This window comes from Primulina tabacum, chromosome 7, assembly GCF_025594145.1.
Source record: "Primulina tabacum isolate GXHZ01 chromosome 7, ASM2559414v2, whole genome shotgun sequence".
In the NCBI taxonomy this organism is placed as follows: domain Eukaryota; kingdom Viridiplantae; phylum Streptophyta; class Magnoliopsida; order Lamiales; family Gesneriaceae; genus Primulina; species Primulina tabacum.
This window is the reverse complement of record NC_134556.1, coordinates 39,164,572-39,188,775: the sequence shown is the minus strand read 5'-3', so window position 1 is coordinate 39,188,775 and position 24,204 is coordinate 39,164,572. Positions and strand designations below refer to the sequence as shown.

The following is a 24,204-nucleotide window of genomic DNA, read 5'->3' as shown; positions in this document are numbered from 1 at the left end:
AGCAGAAAGAAAAAAAAAGCTGCTAATTGCTAAAAGGGGTCTGACAAAAAATTCAACAGATTGTTTATAATCATGAGTCTGTTTGGAATTGGAAGCAGGTATCTTAGTATACGATACATGTATCGGATTCTATTATTTTATTATTTTTTGTTTTGTTTATTCTAGGCATGCTGAATGAAGATTTCTTGATTTCGTAGCTTGGTTTTAATCCGAAGCTGGGGGCTTTTTTTAACTGTGGTTTTCATGATAATTACTTGATCTTCATTGTTTAGGTTCAATGTGTTGATCAAGTTTCGTATTTTTGCATGCAGCAATCTTGTTTTATTTTTTTTTAAAGTTGATTTCCTGCAGCTTTAAATCAACCAATTCGAACGAGTGATGAAAATTAATGGCATTCTTTACACTTCTATTTTTTCAATCTTTTTTAATTTATAAATTTTTTTTGCCACGCGTGCTGATTTAATTGCGGTAATATTTAATAGCAGCAAAAACCAGAAAACTTTCCGTCCTAAGAAGAATTCCTCTTCCGGCAGTAAGGTAATTAAGTAACTCTTACAATCTAATCTTTGACTCAACATTTGAATTATTTTTCACTTGTATTTGATGCAGGGTTCGCTGCTAAAGCAGCGTATTGATTCTACGCTGGGTAAGTATGGCAACTTAAGGGAAGTTGTGGTACTTCGCCCAGGAGAGGATCTTAACGAATGGTTGGCCATAAATAGTAAGAATCTACGTTTCATTCGTTTGCCTCTCGTAATTTTCTTTAGATGAAATTTGATTAATTCTGGCTAAATCCATTAAAGTTTTTCCTAATCAATGTTATGTAATATCTATAACTGTGATGTAATGAAAATGTCAGCTGGACCGAAGTATGTTATCTGATTCATTGATATTTTATCTTGTCTATGTTCTTTGTTATGATAGATGTTCTGCAGCCTTTGACATGTCATATCAAAGAACTGATTTTGCTAAATTAGTGGGAATCGTTTCAATTCATCTGTCACACTTGATTTTTCAGGATGTGCACTGAAGTAGCACGTTATAACGTATAATATTTGAAGTCATTCTTGGATGTGCAGGTATGGGTACCGATGGGCTGATGGGGTGACCGTAAAGAAACCTATGGAGGTATCTGCTCCAAAATATGTCGAGTATTTAATGGACTGGATCGAAGCTCGGCTCGAGGATGAGTCCATCTTCCCTCAAAACATAGGCACACACACAATGTGTACGTATATATGGTGCATATATCTATTATGTGCGCGCGCGTGTGTATGGGCATATATATCATTCACATTTCCAGAAGATTTTGGGTCTAGAAGAAGCAGCTCATCTCAACACTTGCTTCAAGCATTTTGTTCTGTTTACTTCGGTAATCTTTATCAGCAATGAAACGAATTCTTTTTGTAAAACAAATTATAAGTTCTTCCCTAAGAATCCAGGTAGCCACCAACAGGTGATCTCCCCGGCGGGACTCTCCACGATATATCATATTTTGTCCCTCAAATTTTGGGGATAATTTAAAATCGTGACTGTGATAATTGCATAATTCAATGCAGGAATTCAGCTTGATCGCCAAGGAAGAACTCGAACCCCTTAACGAGATCATCGAGGCCAATTTTATGATCCTAGCTAGCTAGAAACTTTCCGGCTTTGAGTCTCAGAAAATCCAGCTTGTTTGATCAACTTCTCAGTCTTGAGAAAGCTCATGTTTGTGAATAAACACTGGTTTTATATGGCTAAACTTTGAAACTTCTTCCGATTCGTGTAGCTAAAAGTTAAACTGTCACATGGAAATCTTTGCATGTTGATATGATAATATAACGTAATAATTATAAAAACAAAAATGGTTTTTTTTTTTTAAAAAAAAAATTATATTTGATTACTCATTTAAATTTCAGTATCTCTTCATTTAATTCTATAATTAATTAGGCGATATTTTCGAGACATGGTTAACTATGGTTTAACCACATGTCGATCGAGCTTTTTGCATCAATCAAGCAACTAGATTCCTTTGAGTCCAATTTGTTTATAAATGGTACTCTGCTATATTTTTATATATGTTTTTTGAAACATCTTTTCACACTTTCATTATTGATTATATAAAAATGCCCTAAACAGCATCAAACTCAATTTTAATTTTTTTGGGGAATTTTCAAACCACAGTAACTTGAATGTGTGTGTGTGTGGTGTTCTGCATCGAAGTCCAGTGATCGAGTAATAGATAACAGCCATTGTTACACTAAATCTTTTTATTAGTAAGGAAATGCACCGCCCCCATCAACACTACGGAAACAAAAGACTGCAACACAACTTGGATCCTAAAACATTACAAGATAGACAGACACAAGAAAAAAGACTGGAAAACAAACCAGCGAGGCACAAAACAAAGACAACAGTTGAGAAACATAGATGTGTGTGTGTGTGTGTGTGTGGGGGGGGGGGGGGGGTTGGTGTACGTCAAAGGAGTCGGGTTCTCCTCATGGCTACGGTCTGCCGCTGTTTGGCACGAATTTACGCATCCACACATGCTTGCCATTGATGGACAATTTCGCTTTGCTCATCCCATTAAGAATGCTGTCTAAGAAAGCTGGCCTGAGGAACACGACTCTTGCGTAGAGAGCTTGTTCATCGACCCTAACCTCTTGCATGTGGACCGACTCTACACAGTTCCCATAGACCCTCGAGAAAAATTGCCTTATTTCACTTTCAGTGACGGGGTAACCTTTAGAGAATGTAGCAAACATGGTCCTCTCGCATAGTGCCGGCTCATTTGCCTGAGCCACATTGCTTTGGGAAGGAGGGGTGCCTCCATAAATGTTTATGTTAGAGAAGATTTGCATCAAAGGGTTATCATAAGATGGCTGCGACATCATCAGGTTCGAACCTGATGCAGCATGGCCTGGCATGCTCATCTGGCTATTGTTCAAGCTTTCACCAAAACCACCATAACAGGCTTTCTCCATAATGTCGGATAGTACAGGGATGTATACTTCTTCAATCAGGGTTTGAATTTCACGTTGAGCAGTAAGTCGATGGAGGTGGAAAAATTTGAGAGAGACGTTATTTTGCAGGATGCTCTGAGTGAGCGGAATTTCAGTTGCTTCAAATTGGAGTGGGAACTGAGCACCATCCATGCACTTGAGGCATGCTATGGCCTCATCAGCAAGTTCGTTGATAAGAAACAGAGGTTGCGATAAGATCTTACTAATGGCACTGCTAAAGCCTACCCGTTCAAACCAAAGCCATAGTCCCATGACCTGCATGCATTCTAAGGGATTTCGCCAAAGATCTCGCACAAGAATGGTGTACAGTTGTCTATCAATCTTCTGAAAAATCTTGGATTCCTCTAGCGTAACAGGGGGAATAAAACCATCCATGAGAATATCCACAGCTGTAAGATGCCAAACCTGTTAAGCATGAAATTCAAACCTGAATTCTAAGTAAAAACTTAGATATAACAAAATGACAAAAGCGAAACAGAGAAACAGGACTTGTGATAGAGTAGTAATTAGCAGTAACCACGAGCCACCCAGAAAATCAAGAAACACAAAATCAAGAATGTGAGTGCTCGAGTGTGTTCGCTGGGGAGGAACTGAAAATAAAAATGTAAAAGGGTTGAAATGAGAATCTATTCAAATGAATTAAACAAAATGAAGAAGAATGCATGTTATCTGAGTCATCCTCTTAAAATCAGAGAGACAGATGCTCAAAGTCAGTCAGAAGATATTCATGGAAGTCATGGGAAATTAATCCCCACTCCATTTTTCTTCAGGAAAAGCCACGCAGCTGATTCAAAATTTCATTTATATCAAACTCAAAACTGAGAAATCTAGCAGACTTCTTTGCTATGAGAAAAACCAAAGGCGACTTACGATAAAAAAATTCTTGAATAGAACCTTTTCTCTTAAGAGGACTCTACGACCCAACACATTTTATAAATACAAGCACATCCAACGTTGGTAGATGAAGGCATTAAGTTGTTCTTATCTACTGTTCACAAAAAAACAAGCATTAACTGTGCTGAGTAGGAAATTTTCAAAGAGAAACAATCTTTAGTAGGTGAATTAAAGTGATTGTTGAGATTATGACAATAAGCCCATGGTATATCACGATTCTTTCATTTCAGTCAGTAAGCCTCTGTGAAAGCATTACACTTGTTAAACATGAAGAAAGGTGATGAAATCAAAGAACCAATTATTCACCAAATCCTCAATTTCCGAGGGATTACAAATTTACAAAACCTAGACTATTATAATGAGTCCAAAAGTTATACACTTTCTCCATTCAACCTTCCACGGTTCAATGTCTTCTTTCATTCATCTCAATTATGAAACCTAAAAAGAATAGTCCGTTTCACACTTTCTGCTTTTTTTAAACTTTAGCAAACTTACGTAAAGCAACGTAAATTTAACCATATACTCTGGCAGAGCTTAACAATAAACTTGTGAACACATTTGAACTCACACAGTCTTTTTAATCTACTCATCATAGAACCAAAATAATAATAATAATATCCTTAAGAAGAAAAAATCCAAGCACCATAAAAATTTTATGGATTAAGGTTTTCTAAATACTCGCATGCATGTTGTTGCTAATAAATATTTGCAGGGGGGGAGTTCATGGTTTTTCAAATGCTGACTGTCGCAAAACATCAGTTGTCCACAGAATTAGAGCAATCATACGAGAAGTTAACAGCTTAATGATATGATTATCCCTTCCATCAAATTAAGATAAATTTTTAGTTCCGCCAACCCGTCGATTGAATAAATTACCCACAGTAGAACCGCATAAAGACAACCACATCTCAGGGTAGTGTATCATAGTTACTTTATGGGAGTAGTAATATCAAGCAAAAACAAAAAAAACAAAATCTTTCTTATAGATACCTTGTGCCACCCAGTAGGAATGAACTTTGTACATTTATTTCGAAGCTACCAGTTATTCCATATGAAATAAATATTACCGTGTCTTCACTCGGTCAAGTATCTAATGTTCGACGCTATGCTGTTCAAATCAGCATAACGTAATCATTCATAATTTTGGCTGTTTACCTTAATGAATGATGGCGGATTTTGGCTTAAGTCGTAAACGACAATATTGTGAAACAAAGGTATCTCTAGCTATTCCGTACAATTCATACGTCAGATAATTGCAACCTAAACAATCCACTGTTGCATATAATGACATGATATTTCCATTTTTAACTATTAACTAACGACAAATTTTGAGTACGGAAAAATCACTACTTAATCATGACAACATTTCTAGGAGGAGGTCATGACAGCAATCTGTATGAATGTTAAAAACGTACAAATCTGGACAATGATCTAAGCGATGATGACAAACAAATAATTATCGATAGCAGAAATCATACCTGAAACTATACTGTAAATCATAATGAATAACCTAAATTTTATCTGAAGCTAGGTCATACACCATACCGTAAGGAGTCTTCAATTGAAAATCCATTATTGTTAGAGCCTTTCCTGATCATTATGAGCTCCTACAGCCGTTGGTATTCCTGAAAGTTGATGATTCTGGTACAATGCGCATACTTTATCGGCTGGCCAAGATATTGAAACCAACTGACTAAGACACTAAAGAAATTTCACATAAAATTTTAAAAGTCCAAATATTTAAAAGAAATAAAATTATAAAGTATAAGTAAATTCAGAACATTAGACCATCATGCATGAATCACAAGAACATATAGAGACTCGACTGTAGTCAAACTCGGCATGGCAGCAGCAACTTTTCTCCCAGTGTGGAAGAGAGCGACATGGTTCAGTCCCTTTAGCACCAGCAATACCTTGGAAAAAAAATCCCAACTTTTTCATGAGCACACAAATTACTGGCCTTGATAACTTTGGACGCTGAAAATTGATAAAAATCTAGTGATCGCGTTATAAAACAGCCCAATGATTTTTAGGCTTAATTGCTAAATTAGTGACTACAACAGGCAGAAGCATGCGAGGAAGTGCAATAAAGATAGTACATTATCTCGAGCTCCATGAAAAAGCATCATGGTCAGGATTCATAAAGTGATACAGATACAAAGGAAAGATATTAAATTTCTTTAGCGGTGTTTACATTGATCCATAAGCCATATATCATAAGCTGAGAGAGAGGGAGCTAAGGTATGTCGAATATACACATCGAGGAAAAAAAGGAAATGCATCTTTTGACAGTTTTTCATATCCTAGCGGCTAGTGGATTCATAGAAACAGGCCCTACGTAGCTTGCATTATAAAATGAATCGTCAGATAGAAATGCAAAGAACAGCATGGACATGATCTGGCAGGCATCAAAACATTAGAAGGCGGTCAAGGCAGATAGATGGAAGACGATGATAGATTTCTATGCATCTCACTGAAATCCCAAAGCACAGAAGCACAAAATAATAATTCGATTTCTAAGTAACAAAACCATTCATAGTGAAATAATCTAGCAAAAAAATCTCAAGACCCTCATTTGTGCACCTAAGTCAGCTCAGAATCTCGTTCAACAGAGCCGGCAAGTGTGACTCAGTTTTATAGCATTAGTGCTTTTCAATTTTACCGTTAAATCTCCAAATGGATCAATTTAGGTCATCAACGACTGTCGTCTTCACGCAGAGGATTGTGTTCAAGAAATATTCATCAATTTATACGGGTGTTTCCCGAAATATACCAGCACAAATAAAACCCACTCCATCTAAGAAGGCAAAAAGAACCCAGAACGTTGGACAAAAATTTTAGCTCGATCGAAAAAGCATGATCACTTTCAGTAATAATAGTTTCCACGATTATCACCTATTCAAAAAATTGACCGACTTTTAACACACAAAAATGGGGTTGTGGGTTGTTGAGTAAGCTACGTACACAGAGCATCCATATTTCCAACGGCAGGCCCTCCTTCACATTCACTCCGCCTCCCGAAGGACTTGTCACTGTATTTCCTCATCGAAGGCCCGAGTGAAGATCCCTGCGAGCAACTCCGACACTCCAGCACCACCAGGACAGGCCCGAGGTGGTAATGGAGAACTCCGGCCAGAAATATATCGAAAAACAATTTCATGTCGCGGTAAGCAAATCCCGGCATTTCGATCGGTATATCGAAGCCACGATTGTTACTCTCCGAAGCTAATGGCAGTATGGCACCGCCGTCAGCTAAGATATTGCGGCAACTCCGTGTAGATGGTGGCAGAATTCAGAAATCGGATATAACTTTCCAGTGGTGGAGGGTGCATTCTAACTTCATTTTCAGTGGGTTTTGTGTGCAATCTCAACCGTCCATCGAATACCATCGCTGCAAGTTTGAAATTCAGTGGGTTCATTGTGCAAGTTCGGAAATATCATTATTATTACTGGTAGTAAATAATATGGCTTTGGAGCGAGTTTGAAAATGAGAATAATATTTTTATATCCGTCTCCGATTTGTTTCAAAGATTTGATTTCGAATTTTTCGAGCAAAAAATTGTCACCTCTTCTCATCAAATATAAATCTTGAAATTTCATTAATGTTATTTAAAAAAAATGTTAAGTATTCTTTTTTAAAAATAATTTTATTCTTCTCTATCTCCAAATATGTTCTTCATCTCTTTCTTTTCTCATGGATTTTTTTTTCCCATTGTAATTTATTGTGAGTTTACTATTTTTAAGAAACACCGACGAGAAATGGCGAACAAGATCATGAAAAATATATTACACGATTTATCACAAACACTCGACTTAATTTAACTTGATATTAATTAAATATGCGAGATCCTTAGACATAGAAAAATAGATAATTACTAAATGACATATCACCAATAAAATTTAAAAAAAAAAAAAAACGCACACAAAATTAGGGCTTAACTATTGTTAACAGTACGTTACATGATTATTTAATTATATATAATCTTTGGAAACGAGAAATAGAAAAACGGAAGATTTGGTAACATTTAGAGCATATGATAGTTGGAGAAATTTTTGAAAATAGAGATTACTGGAAAATAAATGATGAAAAATAAGAAATTAATTTGGGTTGGAATACTTGAAGTTTTGTTTAAAGTATTCGTACAAGTATGTGTGTACAAATGTTTGTAATCAAACGTCCCCACCTATTGCAATTCTACCTTTATTAATTTGCCTCCAGTATGACATTTGAATCGCCTATCTCCATTTCTTCCAACCTCGTATCATATGTCAACTAAAAATGATTTGATTTCAAATTCCAGATAGTGGGAAAAAAATTTTGAATTGGTAGGCCCCGGATTTTGAAATTTCTTATGTAGTGCAGAAAATCTTCCAAGAACTTTTCAAAGAACTGGAGCAGAAAGAACAGTCAGTTCGAGAAAATGAATCAAAAAAATTGGAGGTTGGTGTTCTCTTCGCTTGTTTGTTGGTAACAATATCATTAATAAAGTTGTGAGAATGATGTCAAAAAAGGTAAATTGTTATTATCCATGTTAATTGCGAAAAATACGATTTTGATTGATTTACCCTCCCCAAAAATGGTCCATTCTAGTCCATTATTTGCCTTCGTCAATATGAAGCATGCACAATTTTTCTGTTTAGATTTCTCCTATATCATCTAAATAAGAGAGAATGTTTAAAAAAAAATGTTGCATGTCACAGGAATGGTGACATGAAATTCTAACTGCTATATTTAATCAAAAATAGAAAAAGTTCTGAAATGCCATTCTCGCCTGCAGAATGCAAGGCAAAACATTAGAATTTGTTGGTGATTCATTAGGCGGGCAACAGTTCCAGTCTCTCATGTGCATGGTGCCAGGCGGCAACAACGAAACATCCGATGTTGCAGATGTGGTGCATGACTATGGTCTTGTTAAAGCTCTCGTTTCAACAAGGCCTGATGGATGGGCTTATCGGTTTCCTAGTACCAACACCACCATTCTTTACTACTGGTCGGCCACTCTTTGTGACTTGGAGCCTACGGATGCCACGCCAATCGGACACGCCCTGTTGGTTGGAAAGATCAACATATAGATGGTGCTCACAGGTTATTCTACTTTATTGCTTCATTGTCTTTAATTCTTGACGTGTATACGGTACTTTTCTCATACGAACCGCAGGTACACTAATGAATTATCTGGGGCTGAAATAAAATTACTTGCTTAGTATTTTTTGTGATGTTAAAATTCTTGAGAAAAAGCAAATGGCCCACTCTTTTTTATCTTTTCTGTCTAATTCTTTCTTTCTCTATTTGTATGGATTGCTTGGTCTTTCATAAGTATCGAGTACAGCTAGCACTTCTCCAGTTGTACCAACGAAGGTCTTGCTGAGCGAGTGGAACATTCTGTGCCTTCTGGGATTCAAGTGCTTGCCAAACTTGCTGATTTATGAATGTAATTATAATTGGATCTCGAATAACATCTCTTCCCAAGCTTGAACTTGAAACTTGGTGCAACTCAAGAGCATTTAGATCAACACGATACGTAATATGACGATAGAAAATAAAATAAAATGATATAATTAATTTAATAATATTTTTGTACTTTATCACGTAAAATATACGTACGAGTATTACATTTTGTAAGTGGAGACCCGACATTTTCGTGTTTGAGCGATTATATATGGATCAATGATTTCTTTGTGTAACATGTGGTAGTTGATACCAAAAGGCAGCACGTTAACCCGACTGTTGTATCTATCGTTAACGTAAGTCTCGCCCAGATTGAATCTCACTCTACCAACCTTTGTATGCACTCCACATTCATCTTGTAGAGGCTGCTGATCCGGACTCTTCACCTTCTTATGATTTAGATGTCACCAGAATGATTCTTTTGAATGACCAAACAACAATTCCGACCGCTACATTACCTTGATTGGCTCAAAGGTTTCACACAAGTGCCTGAATCCAGATGGTGGAGACGGCATCACCATCCACATCAAGCCAGCCATCTTGGTGGCGGAGATGGTGGTCCCCGCCATCCCCTAACTACCTCCACCACCAACACAATCGCCGCTGGATCCCCACCGTTCTTTTCTCGACCCATAAGGCCATTCTGGCAGCAATTTGGCTGGCCCTTTTGTTCGTTGTATTTTATTGGCAGATAAACGCGGCGTCCGGTCGGCTCTTCAGTTTTCGGAGAGGATTTGCTCCGCGGAAGTTCCCTCGGCTACGTCCTTTTGCTTTTAACTTGACAGACTTTGGGGCGGTTGGAGATGGGGTTACTGTGAATACTGCGGCGTTTGAGAGGGCTGTGGTGGCGATTTCGAAGCTCGGGAAGAGGGGTGGAGGTCAACTCAATGTGCCGCCGGGTTATTGGCTTACGGCGCCGTTTAATCTCACGAGTCATATGACTTTATTCCTTGCTGAGGATGCTGTTATTCTTGGCATCGATGTGAGTCCTTTTAAGTCCTTTAGGTTTGGAATTTCTCAAATTTCATTCTAAAGGTTTGAAATTTTCCATTAGGTGGTAGATTTTTTAATCATAGTTTTCCCGGTCCCTTTCAGCTTGATATATATAATACACGGGTTTTTTTTCCCTGGAATTGAGAGTGTATCTTGTCATTAAAAATTTTAAATGCTGAACAAATTAAACCGAATTCTGAAAATTCAGAATGCTTCAAATCCACATCCACCGAGCAGTAAGTTGTGTATTCGTGCTTAAGTTTGGGATGCTTTCAGTCCTAATAGATAAAGTTTTTGGATTGAACTTTAGTATTCACCTCCTTCCAAAGACTTTTCTTGAGAACCTAATGTGATTTCTTTGTGCGCTTAATTCGTTCATGACACTGTTTTGTGAAGTACCTAAAGGTGTTTGGTAGATTTGTGAGACCAAGCATGGTCACTGTTGGTTAGCCAAGCTGCTTATTTATTCCACTTAAATTTTAACGGTTGAATTTGGATGTAGAAAATTGGAAGGAGAAGCGAAAATTGGAAATTAAGCTCATCGCCATTTTTCATGCTGAATATTGTTAGTTTTATTTTATTAAACGAATTTTAAGTAGTATGGGTTAAGAAAGAGATTTGGACGTCACCATGTGGTTCTTGAAGTGAAGTCGTGTGCTTGATTAGCTGGATGGTTTCGTCGTTGCACATATCATCTTTCTTCAAGGTTATCATTTCATTATTTTTATAATCTGTGCTCATTGCTATTTTCATATTCTGCAATATCCTGTAGGATGAGAGATATTGGCCTCTCTTGCCTCCATTGCCTTCATATGGATCTGGGAGAGAGCATCCAGGCCCTCGATATGGAAGTTTAATCCACGGACAAAATCTCAAAGACGTTGTAATTACAGGTCAGCATTTTAATGATGAACTTCAGGATTTTTAGAAAGGAGGGAATCAAATACTTTTCCTCATAGGAACATCGGATGGCCCTCAACGATTGAGCCAAAGGTTTACTAGTAGGGGTGATTTTGAATTTTCATGTAATACCAGGTGTATTTTTCTGTATAACATATAACAGCAATGTAAATTTTCCCTTCCCCCTAAATTTAGAGATTCTAGTAGGTTGCTTGAATTCCTAGCGCCGCCCTTGTGAACATTGGAAATCTAAAGAAACACTCAGTGTGTCTTTCTTTAGTAGAGAGTAGCAATGAATGTAAACCTTATCATACTTTACTTGAAAATTCTTTATCTAACATATTAACACACTTCTCTTGTGGATTAGTTGAGTTTCATGGAGGTCTAGATGATACCTGGAAAAGATGCTTTTGTGTGTGTATCTTCATGGGTTTGACTCAGAAGCACTCCTTGAATTTGTTGGTTTCCATGTCAGTTTTCACGAGGGTGGGTAACTTTGGGGGTAGTTTACTTTTTTTGTGATAATGGAACTCTATTTTTTACTAAAAATGAATAAAAAAAAGCTTTTAGTTCCTAATGGAAAATGCATATACATATCTAACGTTCTAAAAAATTAGCCTTGTAGTCATTTCATTATATTTTGCATGTCCTAAGTTATTCATGCTCTCTCTCTCTCTCTCTCTCTCTCTCTCTCTCTCTGTGTGTGTGTTTCACTGGTGTGCAACATAGTATAGTACCACAGGAAATTCCAAATGACAACTGATTTTTTATGATTTTGAATCTTCTTGACTTCAGGGTGTGCAAAATGTTTGTTCAAATATAGTTATACATTTGTCATGGAAAAATACCTACATGTAATTCCTGATAACAGGTCACAACGGCACAATTAACGGTCAGGGTCGAGCATGGTGGAAGAAGTTTAGGCAAAAGCTTCTTAGTCACACCCGAGGACCACTCGTTCAGATGATGTGGTCTAGCGACATTTTGATTTCTAACATAACATTACGTGATTCTCCTTTCTGGACTTTGCATCCGTATGACTGCAAGAATGTTACAATTAAAAATGTAACCATACTGTCTCCCATCTCTGAAGCTCCCAACACTGATGGCATAGACCCCGGTAAGTTTATTATCTTTGCTTTTGTCATCATTGTTATTAAACGGGCAAGTTCTTCATTTTCAGATTGTTGTTGTGTAACTCGTAAAATGCAATTATTGATCAGATTCTATTATAGTTGATACTAGTATGTTTTGTGATTGTGTGAAGATATTGAGGTCGACTTCGAAATTCATGAAGCCTTTCTTTTCGTTGAATCCAATTATCTACTAACTGGATTGTCTGATCTAAGATGATTGACTCTGGATGAATAGATTCGTGTGAAGATATGGTGATCGAGGACTGTTACATAAGTGTTGGGGATGATGCCGTTGCAATAAAGAGTGGTTGGGATCAATACGGAATCGCTTATGGAAGACCTTCAACAAATATACTCATACGAAACCTCGTTGTTCGCTCCATGGTCAGGTGAGTGATATATTCTTGTATGTACCACCTACTGTATGCGCCTGTTTTTCCATTCTGATAGTAAACGAGACACCTTGTTTCACAGTGCGGGTATATCAATAGGCAGTGAGATGTCTGGTGGAGTGTCAAATGTCACCATAGAAAATGTCCATGTCTGGAACTCCAGACGAGCTGTTCGGATCAAAACTGCCCCTGGAAGAGGAGGATATGTAAAACACATAACATACAGAAACCTGACGTTCGAGAATGTTCGTGTGGGAATCGTCATCAAGACAGAGTACAACGAACATCCGGACGAGGGATTCGATCCTAAGGCTGTTCCTCGACTGGAAGATATCAGTTACACCTCGGTTCACGGTGAAGGGGTTCGAGTTCCAGTTCGAATACATGGGAGTGGAGATATTCCTATATGGAACGTGAGTTTCCAGGACATGTCTGTGGGGATAACCTATAAAAAGAAACACATTTTCCAGTGTTCTTATGTGCAGGGACGCGTTATAGGGGCTGTGTTCCCCGCTCCCTGTGAAAATTTGGATTTGTACGATGAGAGGGGACGTTTGGTTAGACCATCCTCCCTCGCTCAAAATATGTCAGATGTTGATTATGATTTTTGAATTTTTTTTTAGCAGCGACGAGGAGTTTTTGAAATATGTGCATTTTGAATGTTTCACTAAATTATCGAGGCCTTAGGTGTGTTCAGATTTGTAGAGTTTGATGAACGTTTGACGGATGTTTATAAATTTGATACGACTGTACGTTTCATCAATCAGAAAAGAATTGGGTATGAAAAACGACCATCATTTACTAATACAAATTTTTTTAGTTTCTCTCCATTGAGCCATATCTTGGTCACCACCAACCACACATCCTATACTTGTGTAAGACGGTCTCGCGGTTCGTATTTTGTAGTACGGATCTCTTATTTGAGTCATCCATGAAATAATATTAATTTTTATGCAAAGAGTATAACTTTTTATTGTAAATATCGGTAAAGTTGACCCGTATCACAAATAAGGATTCATGAGACCGTCTAACAAGAGACATATTCTACTATGTTTTTTCCTCTTCTTGTTTTTGGCCAATGCCTTTATTGGCTATGAAAGTACAATTTTGAAGTTTTGTTATTCAAGTAAAATTATGATGGTTAAACTTTTAGATTGCATTCCATTTTTGTGGTCCATTTGATCGACGAATCAAGTCCCTTTCTATGCTACATGAACTTCCTGTGTATTTTTACATAAAATATTTATAAAGATAATCTGATTTAATTTAAAATAAAATATATAAAACTCATCATATGATTATATTAACATTTTGTATAAAATCATACAGAAAAATAACTATTCTGATGTAACATTTGAGTTAAAAATCAAATTATTCTTTTACAAGTCAAATTTGTGTTTTTAGAAATTACATAAAAATACCATCTTAATTTTTTCATGAAGTTATTAAATCTTTTACCTTTTTTCTTCACCTTAGTTGAAATCCATTTAAATATATTTATAAATTAATATTATATATCAGTTATAATATCGAGTGAAAAAAATTGATTTCCTGATTATCATTTATTGTGTGTGCTAGATTTTTTATTTTTATTGCTATCACATCAATTGTTATAATAAACGATATTATATACTAAATGCTATTTTTGTTTTAAATATACTAAATTCTATTTTTTGCCTTGAATATGCTAAATTCTATTTTTTTAAATTGTAATCAATTTTTGCTTTTTTTAGAAAAGTTCATAAAGTTTTCGAAAGAAAATAGTAAGATATGTTGGCTAGTTGCGAGGGACGGCGCCACGTGGTGAGATATAGTTGGGAGGGAGACAGGCAGACCGACTCTGAGTGTGGTGGACCACCGCCGGGTTCTCAATATGCAGTCATATTAATTAATAATTTTATTTAAAATTTATAATATATATACATATATATTCTATTTTATTAAGTGTAATACCATAATAGTAATCACGTGAGGACATCAACTTTTTCTTCCAACTTTACCCTTACATGATATTAAAATTACACTTTTGTTTTTTGGTTTTTAATTTCAACACACACTTTTATTTTTAATATTTTTATATTAACAATTCAAATATCAATTTAGTTCCTCCATAATTTTTCAAATTTCACTTTAGTCTATCGATAATGATAAAAAAGAATGTACACACACAGATCACGTGTGCAGAGTAACCAATATATATAAATACTCTCTACCTCTAAAAAGAATGTGGATTTAAAACATGCCACATATATACAGTTCAATTTTTATATTTATTATTATTTTATATATCATATTATAAATATTCTTCTTCCATCATATTTATTTAAAAAAATATATTATATTAAAACATTTATTAATTAAATAAGCAAAAAATATATATTTTATTTTTCCACGTAGATTATTAATAAACAACAAATAAATCTAAATATAAAAATGGAAAATATTTTTACGGTCAGTTCCAAATTCCAACATCCAACTTGACATAGTAGAATGAACCAGGTATATATACAATCTTCACCTATGTATTTAAATTTTGTTTAATTTTTTGTCGAAATATCTGATAAACCCAAGTTGTACATTTAGCTCATATAGATAATCATAACTCATAAAATTTAAATTTTTTTATTTTTGTCAAAATATTCAACCAGCTCAAATTACTAGCATTCATGGTGCAAATTACTTTTGCACCATTTAAAATAAAATCATCTTCTATTTTACTCAAAATCCAATAGTACAGTAAAAATCGTAAAATCGTAAACGTCAAATTCGAAGATTTTTACGTCTAGGGATAAAACGATATTTTTACACTTAGAAATTAGTAAACGTCATGGCAATGCTCTGATTGCTGTTTTATATATTAAAATATTTATGGATTTTTATGATATTATGTTGCTATCATAAGTTTTTAGTTAAATTATTTAGGTTCCATCTCTTATGTCTCTTGCATGTGATTTAATATATGTTAGCATCGATTTTATTTTAATATAAAATATATATATATATATGCATGTCGATCGACGGGAAGTGGGGTGTTAGGTCTCAATCATTCCAGCTTTGACTCCACCGTTCAATTGGTGGACGCAATTTCTAAGTCTCAGATTAAATTAGTTACTATTTATGAAATCATGTTAGAAAATTAATAATATTCTTAATAGAAAACGATTAACAATTGTAATACTTTTTTATAATTCTAAAAATATTTTTTGTTAATCAGAATCAATAATTTAAATTTTTTTTAAAAAAATTTATTAGAAGGTAATCAATGAATTGATGGCGTAAATGAGGGTAAAAAAAGGAGGATAGTGTTCCATTTCGAACGCAACACGCAATGCTAAATCAACAACACGTGTTCATTAGTTATTCATTAAACTGATGTGGTCCTACTTCGAAATTATCGAGAACCATGTACAACCTGTCGGGCATTTTGGTTTTGCTAAATGTACCACAAATTCCTCGTGTCTAAATTACCCGGTTCGAAAGGATAAAAACCCTTTTCCGCCCGCCATTCATTATACCAGTTTCTTTGAACTTCTCCGCGTTGATTTAATTTAATCTTCTTTTCGGCGTTGAATAATTGTATCTCTTTTCTGCCGGAGGTAAAATGGGCTCGTCGGAAGTCGTGGATTCTTCGGGAAAGAGGAAGAATTTCTCTCAGACCTGTAGCTTGTTGAGTCAGTTCTTGAAGGAGAAGGGCAGCTTTGGGGAACTCAGTCTTGGGTTGTCTCAGAATTCGGAACATAAAGGTACGGTTTCCTTATTTCGTTTTGGTTCTTAGATTTGGGTTTTGGTTTTCTTGGATTCGTTTCTGTTTTTGGGTTGAAGCTGATTTTATCTTTTGTTTAATGTTTTGACAGTGGTTCCAACAGGGACGATGAATTTGTTGCCGATTATTGAGAAATCGGATAAGAATCAGGCTCTTCCGAACCCTGATTTGAATCCCAGTAACCTTACCTCGCCGTCGAATATGTTCCACCACCTTGCCAACGGCGGCAGGCGAGAAACCATGAAGAGATCTGATATCAGGTGACAAAACGTTTTAGTATTACACTTTCAGCAAATTCTGTTGCGCTTTAAATGGACAAAATTACACGATATCTCAAGAATCTGTTTCGTAATCCATCCCTGAATTTTTTTGTTGAAATTTGATGCAGCAGTGGAACGAAATTGGTGGCCGAAAGTGCTCCTCTGACCATTTTCTACGCGGGACAGGTAATAGTGTTTAACGATTTCCCGGCGGACAAGGCCAATGAAATCATGATGCTAGCCAGCAAATCGAGCGCTGCCGCCGCAGAGAACCACCACTTCTCCACCTCCTCTCCGCCCGTTACACCACAAAGCCCAACGGGGTCCGCCACCAGCTTTCCCAATGTTGTCCCGAGTTTAGCCGTGCAGGAGCTTGCTCACCGCACACCGCCGCCGCCGAAGTTTTCTTCCGGTAATCTTAATGTCTACAAAGTTATATACGGCAAAGATTTAGATAACACGAGATCTCATACGAGACCTTCCTTTTTCAGATTTACCAATCGCAAGAAAAAATTCACTGGCCCGATTCTTGGAAAAGAGAAAAGCTCGGTAAGCATTTTCTTGATTTTCACACGAACTAGCAGATTCGAATTTTCTATTACTAATTAGATTAAACATTTATAAAATTACAGAACTACTGCTACTGAACCATACCCAGCAAGAAAGCCGGCGGCGCCATCGAAGGCAGCTCAAATCAACGAAGCATGGCTGAGATTGGGTCCGCAAGCTTCAATTCCATCTCAAATCAGGCACAATTAATGAATCCATAAATGAATATTTGTACTCTTTTTTACTTGTAAATTAAGCATAGGATTTGTTCCGAGTACTGTAGCTTCATTATTATTTTTGATTGCATGTGCTATTAGTCGAGATGAGCCTCATGTTAATTAATATATTGATGGAGAAATTTCATACTTTTCTTTTTACCATTTAATATACTACGAAACACATCAAATAGTGATTGGTAAAATTAATTAGAAAGTTTAATTAATTTTTAAACAGTTAATTTAATCAAATTAACGATTTTTTCGTTTTTTTCGAGAGCATATCACATGTTAATATATATATATATATATATATTTATCTTATATAATAATTTATGGGAGCTCGTGTTTAGCTTTGTAGACGGATAATTTAGTTTGATGTAACGATTTTGATTGGATTTTATTAGACTTAAAAAAAATAAAATTAGTCATAATTTTAATTGTTCTTGTATTTGTCACGTTGTACACGTATCTGACTATTAAATCAATTCATGTATCCATTATTGACACAAAATATACTTATTTATTGACACAAAATATACTTATTTATTGTTATTATTATTATATTATATATTCTAAAGGAACGAATATTAAATAAAATTTTAATTGGCATCACATGTATCTTTAGCTGGCAAGTGCAATTTGAGTGGAGGGGGTGGGTTGTCTTACGATTTTTTTTATAGAGAAATAATTTATTAATTCAAGACAAAATATGGTACTATTCTTTTATATATAAATTATATTAATTAATATACACATATTTGAACCACATGAAAATTTAAATACGAGGGTCGTATTTTTATTTTTTATTGTTTTGAAAAAAAATGATCCTACGAAATTTAACAAATTCTTTGAAAAGGATAGTTTTTAATCACATTGTGTGAACGGGAATATTGGCCTTTCACAGTTCCCAAACGCCAATACTTTATGAACAGGAATGGCTGCCAGGCTATCTAATATTTTATTGGCATTTAATTTAGTAGTTTAATATTATTATTATACACATTTTTTTTATTTATTTTACAGCATAGAAGAAGTTTATAGATACGTAATAAAATTGATGAAAAAATAATGATTTTTCAATTCTAAAGATATAGAAACATCAAAAGCATCAATATTATTTTTATGAACTCATCACACTTAATAATATAATCGACTTATTATTCTCATCGTTGCTATTATTATATTATTATTTTATTATTATTATTATTATTCTTATTCTTCTTTTTTAAAGTGAAACTGACGCTGCCAAATTTAAATTAACTTTCAATGTTTTAAAAACATATAAAATAGGTAATTAGTAGTTTTTATTTTTCTATTAATTTCTCATTTTACCATATTAAATTATCTTATTATACATTTCACTAACTACCATATACCCCCATCTCGGCACTGTTTCATGCAAATACATAGATACCACGTGAAGCGTCGCTGCATTCTACAAACAAACCAAACAAGTCGAATCTTTTTTCCGGATACAACGAACTTGAACTTAGCTACCAAATCACTTACAACCTCGTAAAATTTCAAGTCCACCAATTATCAGCAAAGTTTATCAAGAAAATGTAGCTAGCTGTCAAAGGTTTCTATTGTCCATCTAAGGTTCCAATGGCCTCCTTTAGGAGTCTCTGTGCTTCTTCTCTTCTCCTGATCCATCAAATCAAACACAACATTTTGTAATTTTACCCGTCTAAACTTCGCAACCACCATAAAATGTAAATTGCTGGTACTGAACTGAAGTGAAATATAAAGGAATGTAAGAATGTGTCTCAGGACGAGTGAAATCTTCAAACTGCCATGCCAACTGTGTTTACGTTTATGCATGTTTGTTCGATGCATTATATATTTGTCAAGAATGTACTGAAAATGCTCATTTCAGAGTACCAGTGGTCATTTACAGCCACGGATCAGGATATCTGGACATGTATGGAGCACCTTTTACGGTTAAGAAATCAGTTATTATCACACTTACCTACTAATGTCTTCCACAGCTTGTTTCCGACGTTCTATCTGTTGTTCTAGGATATGGATAATCGTTGCTCTGGCCTGAATTAAGGGAAAAAAACGTGAGAAAACGAAAGCACAGCCAAAATACTGAATCATTCAAGAAAATTTGACAAATATGTCTGTATTACTTGGAAATACATAAACCTGGTGTGGACGCAGAGAATTTAGAAGGTGATGCAAGTTCTTGAAAATAAGAGAGATGTCTTCCACTCTCCTAGCATATTGTGATGGCCGCTCCACAAGAACATCGGCAAGCTCCAACAAATGAAGTTGTAATTCTCGGTTGAGTGATTTCAGCTCCTTTTTGAAGTCTAGCAGAAAAAATGTCAGTTTTTTTCCACCCATGCTCACACTCAGCGTGACATACCAGGATCTGAACCATAGGAAACTAACCAATCTACATAGAACATTTTGCAACAAGAATAGTCGGGATAACATATGAAATATATTCCAAAAAGCTCTCATCTTCTTATTTGATGATAACGTAACCAGTTGAATTTTACCACCGTTTTTAGAGTGGATGTCCAAGTTTACAATTCATACCCCAATCCATAATCATACAAAATATTGATGTGGCTACGACAACTTCACCCCTGCAGCCACAACCACTTCAGGTGCATAATTTTCTCCACCAAATTAGAGATGAGAACCAATGAAGGACGCAAGATGGTGCGAGAACTTTGTGGCTAACAAGCAAATGTAATTGGCTTGTTGATACATAATCAAAGGCCATGGAATACGAACTCAACAAAAGGTGAGTATAATTGCTACTCACTTTCAAATGAATCTTTAAACTCACAAGTCATAATACACTTGAGTGCAAAAACCATATGCTATTGTGGAAAGTAAGCACTCAGATTCTATCACCTCTGTGGAATGGAAAAATATAGGCCCGAAGAAAACAGCAACATCATGCAGAAGCTAAATATAATATTTGAATAATATCGCAAAGGTACATTGTAGAAGAGCAAGTACAGAGATACCAATGTTGGGCCCTTTTGGGTACAACTGACGAACACCTTGCTCTTCTAGACCTGGAAGCACATCATCTGTCTACAGAAGATATTCGAATAACAAGGTTAAAATAATTATAAATATGTTTATCTTTCACAAAATAATGAGCGAGCAAAAGCAAGGAACATACTACAGCACCAATCACTTTCCGAAAGTAGATATATCACACATAAAATTCACAATATACTCAAGTGCATTAGACTTCTTTAGCATATCTCTACTCCGAAACATAGAGGCAAAAGCTACTAACATTCAGAAAGAAAATGCAGGAAAAAGTCCTGTATGACTCTTGTTGAGAAAGTGAAGCTCGAAACTTCTGGAGTCTGGACTGCTATAAACCATACAGATATTACAAGTGCATCAAGGCAGTGGTCATGGCGCATGGATCGACTAAATCTCGACCCCACACAGTAGTTGATTTCATTAATCGCCAGCAAATAACACAAATTCCAATTTCATTGTATATATATTCACTGTCCATACACGTGCTGAGTGTGGAAAACTAGTCGAACGATGTTCGAATACATTTTTCTTACATAATTCCCCAATTTTTTCCCACAAGATTTCTAGATTCTTGGAGCCTATCGATGTCTAATTCCTAGTCGTAATTAAAATACACACATGGTTAAATGATAATCTACAGTAATCAACATTTGGTGCTCAGGACCTCGCGTCGTCCTCGAAAAACAACGCAACTTTCTGTAGAAATATGCTGCTATATTCCTAAATGGACATCTGATTCTCATCATTTCAGCAATAAAAATAAAAATCCCCAAACTTTTTTACTGTGGAAACAAGCTACTATAATCCTAAATGTCCAGATTGATTATATATAATCACTTGAGATGCAAAGTCACATCGTAATTGCAACCCCCCAAATTCCAAAAGGGAAGTCGAATCGATCAGAAATACCGTATAATTGGCGCCGTAAAGAACGTAGGTGCCCTGGATTGAAGGAGGTGGGGAGGGGGCGGAGTCGGGGTCTTCACAGTATTTTTCGTACAGTTTGTAGAACGGCGCCGGCGGTGGATAAGTCGCAGTTGCCATTTTCTGCGATCACCCTATGTTGACAGCTTGATAGATTTGCTTGCTGTGTTTCCAATTTTTTTTTTAAATAATACAAAAATATTATTATTTTTAATTATAAAATAGTTGTAAATGCATATTTGTTTTAAAATTTGTTGTATAAAATCGTTTTATAAATATTGTAAATCAGTTTCACAGTATCTTTATTTATTAGATTGATTAATTCGATTCAAATAAATCATCAAAATCGCACTCCAATCCACATCTTTTTAGCAGCGGGAATGAAAATTTATGAAATTAAAATGTTTTATGAATAGGCTTAACCTTTTAATTAGATTAAAAATAATTTGATTTTCTGATTTTTATATTCAAAATAAGACTTAAATAATTTTGAAAAATACATGTAAAAACGTTGTGTCGGTGATTTGCATCGAACATCTTCTTACCAAAGTTAGCCTTGTTCCACACTTTGAGGGATTTTTTCCATTTGCTTGGAATAGAGGTCTAAGCGTCAAGCATTGATTCATATCACTCTTTAAGGAAGAGATCTATCGAATTGAATTCCAATATACTTTAAGACAAAAACTTGTATGAAAATGTCTCACGGATCGTATTTTGTGAAACGGATATCTTATTTGGGTCATCCATGAAAAATATTAATTTTTATTGTGAATATCGATAAGTTTGATCCGTCTCACATATAAAGATTTGTGAGATCGTCTTACAAGATACTTACTCATATTTTAATGAGATATAAAGTTGCAAATGGACGTGGAGATAACTGATAAATGTACATAAAATTTACATAACATTTTCTAAAAAATTACAAAACAAATATAAAATTGGATGGATATTTTAATGTCCATTGCCACACCAGAACAATTAGTCATCGGTATAACACGATCAAATATTATAAAATATTAGTGTTCAAATTCACGTGTTTTGTGTTTGTGATCGTATAGTCGATTTTTATATTTAAATGATTTAAAAAAAACTATAAAAAGAAGGAAAAAATATGTAAACTTTGAAATAAAATATGAAAAAGCATAAGAAAAAAATAAGAAGGAGACGAAGAAAAGTAAATATTACTTAATAAGCTCATCATCAATTAATCTGTAAAGAAATTTTTGTGCTACATTGATATATCGAAAATGTTACTATGTTTATTATGAGATACTCAAATATTATATAATAGTAAACATTTACTAATATATTGGTGCACACGTTTGTATAGTTGGTTTTTTATGGATAATTATTTTATTTGTGAGTTAATTAGGCTTGATATAAACAAATAATTAACTTCTATACTATCTGTAATATACCTATGCTAATTAGGCTATATTATAATACGAGGACCTAAAGTAATTAATTTTTGGACCATAATATAAATTTTTATATTTTTAGAATATACAAAAATACCGTTTAAATTTACATAATATTTCATCTTCGTTTAATTAAAAAATATCACAAAACATAATTTAGGAAATTTTTTGTTTAACTACAAAAATCATGTCTCAATAATAGCTCTTTATATTTAAATATATTTTAAAAATTTAACTTATTATATCACCTTCAACATAAAAAATATTATAAAATACTTTTTAATTTTTTTTTTTTTTAGTATAAGAACTCAAACATAGATCTAATTTAAGTGAAGTTCTGAATTTCTGATTTTTATATATTCTACTTAACAGCAAATCTAGGAATTCCGATTTCTATCTCTTTTTATTTTATTTGAATTGACGATTCACCAAAAAATACTGGGAGTATGTCTATTATAAAACGGTGTCACAAATTTTTTTATTCGTGTGACATATCAATCCTATCAATATTCACAATAAAAAAATAATATTCTTAATATAAAAAATAATATTTTTTTCATGAATGACCCAAATAAGAGATCCGTTTTATAATCGTCTCACATACACGGAATTTTTACCAAAGTTACTGATTATAATTTACATATTATCATCTGAACAAAATGAAATAACTACAAAATATGATCATAACAAAAACTCACTGTATACTTCAAAAATTCCATAAACGTGATGTGCCACCAAACAGGCCACCGGTATTTTCTCCGCCGCTTTCCAAACACCTCTCCCTATCCCCCAACTGCCCCAAAGAAGAAGAACCCAACTCCTTGCTCTCCCCGAAGAGCATATCTTGCACTTCTGGCTGTTTCAACTCCGTAGAATCCAGCATCGGAAGCCGCAGACAGCCCGCGAGCATGCTTAGAGGCAGCGACCTGAATCTGGGACCTGGACAATTCACCACCCGCTGCCAGAATACTTGGCGGTGGATCGTCGGGAAAATTCAGCACCACGGAAGGTCCACGCAAGCAAAGCATGGCAGCATCATAAGCTCGGGCCGCTTCCTCTGGAGTCTCGTAAGAACCCAACCAGATTCGATCACGGCTCTTGGGTTGGCGAACCTCAGCCACCCACTTCCCCCATTTTCTCATCCTCACACCCTTGTAGTTGCTGCCGCGCCGCTCTCTTCTCGATTGGTCAGGTCTGCCCATGGATATCCACCAAAATAGTTTTATCTAATTTATCTAAATAACCCTATTATAGTCTTGTTGCTTGTGTTTGAAAATTA

At 35.0% G+C, this 24,204-nt stretch overlaps 4 protein-coding genes and 1 pseudogene across 18 annotated transcripts; 3 read left to right on the top strand and 2 right to left on the bottom strand.

Annotated features, from left to right (window-relative positions):
• Nucleotides 1-72: 72 nt before the first annotated feature.
• On the top strand, nt 73-1,640 carry LOC142550778 (MOB kinase activator-like 1B; annotated as a pseudogene).
• An 834-nt stretch (nt 1,641-2,474) lies between these two features.
• On the bottom strand, nt 2,475-7,302 carry LOC142551916 (uncharacterized). 13 transcript variants are annotated; one of them, XM_075661413.1, is made up of 4 exons: nt 6,562-7,302; nt 5,726-5,812; nt 5,445-5,524; nt 2,475-3,394 (listed from the first exon to the last, which is right to left on the bottom strand). In XM_075661413.1, exons 3-4 carry the CDS (start codon nt 5,470-5,472, stop codon nt 2,487-2,489), a joined length of 936 nt encoding a protein of 311 aa, XP_075517528.1. In that variant the 5' UTR covers nt 5,473-5,524; nt 5,726-5,812; nt 6,562-7,302; the 3' UTR covers nt 2,475-2,486. The 13 variants fall into 13 exon arrangements, with proteins under 13 accessions (XP_075517528.1, XP_075517525.1, XP_075517522.1 ...); XM_075661410.1 differs by having other exon boundaries at nt 5,726-7,302; XM_075661407.1 differs by having other exon boundaries at nt 5,445-5,876.
• Nucleotides 7,303-9,491: 2,189 nt separating this feature from the next.
• LOC142551915 (putative polygalacturonase) lies at nt 9,492-13,388 on the top strand. 2 transcript variants are annotated; one of them, XM_075661406.1, is made up of 6 exons: nt 9,494-9,644; nt 9,760-10,330; nt 11,114-11,234; nt 12,113-12,361; nt 12,613-12,766; nt 12,852-13,388. In XM_075661406.1, the coding sequence occupies exons 2-6, from the start codon at nt 9,848-9,850 to the stop codon at nt 13,378-13,380; spliced, it is 1,536 nt and encodes a 511-aa protein (XP_075517521.1). In that variant the 5' UTR covers nt 9,494-9,644; nt 9,760-9,847; the 3' UTR covers nt 13,381-13,388. The 2 variants fall into 2 exon arrangements, with proteins under 2 accessions (XP_075517520.1, XP_075517521.1); XM_075661405.1 differs by having other exon boundaries at nt 9,492-10,330.
• Nucleotides 13,389-16,249: 2,861 nt separating this feature from the next.
• Nucleotides 16,250-17,706, top strand: LOC142551914 (protein TIFY 10A-like). 2 transcript variants are annotated; one of them, XM_075661404.1, is made up of 5 exons: nt 16,250-16,512; nt 16,624-16,792; nt 16,924-17,204; nt 17,284-17,341; nt 17,425-17,706. In XM_075661404.1, exons 1-5 carry the CDS (start codon nt 16,371-16,373, stop codon nt 17,549-17,551), a joined length of 777 nt encoding a protein of 258 aa, XP_075517519.1. In that variant the 5' UTR covers nt 16,250-16,370; the 3' UTR covers nt 17,552-17,706. The 2 variants fall into 2 exon arrangements, with proteins under 2 accessions (XP_075517519.1, XP_075517518.1); XM_075661403.1 differs by having other exon boundaries at nt 16,921-17,204.
• Nucleotides 17,707-18,970: 1,264 nt separating this feature from the next.
• Nucleotides 18,971-21,681, bottom strand: LOC142551913 (mediator of RNA polymerase II transcription subunit 7a-like). The gene is made up of 5 exons (XM_075661402.1): nt 21,490-21,681; nt 20,547-20,616; nt 19,708-19,874; nt 19,529-19,602; nt 18,971-19,203 (listed from the first exon to the last, which is right to left on the bottom strand). The coding sequence occupies exons 1-5, from the start codon at nt 21,622-21,624 to the stop codon at nt 19,143-19,145; spliced, it is 507 nt and encodes a 168-aa protein (XP_075517517.1). The 5' UTR covers nt 21,625-21,681; the 3' UTR covers nt 18,971-19,142.
• Between the last annotated feature and the right edge of the window lie 2,523 nt (nt 21,682-24,204).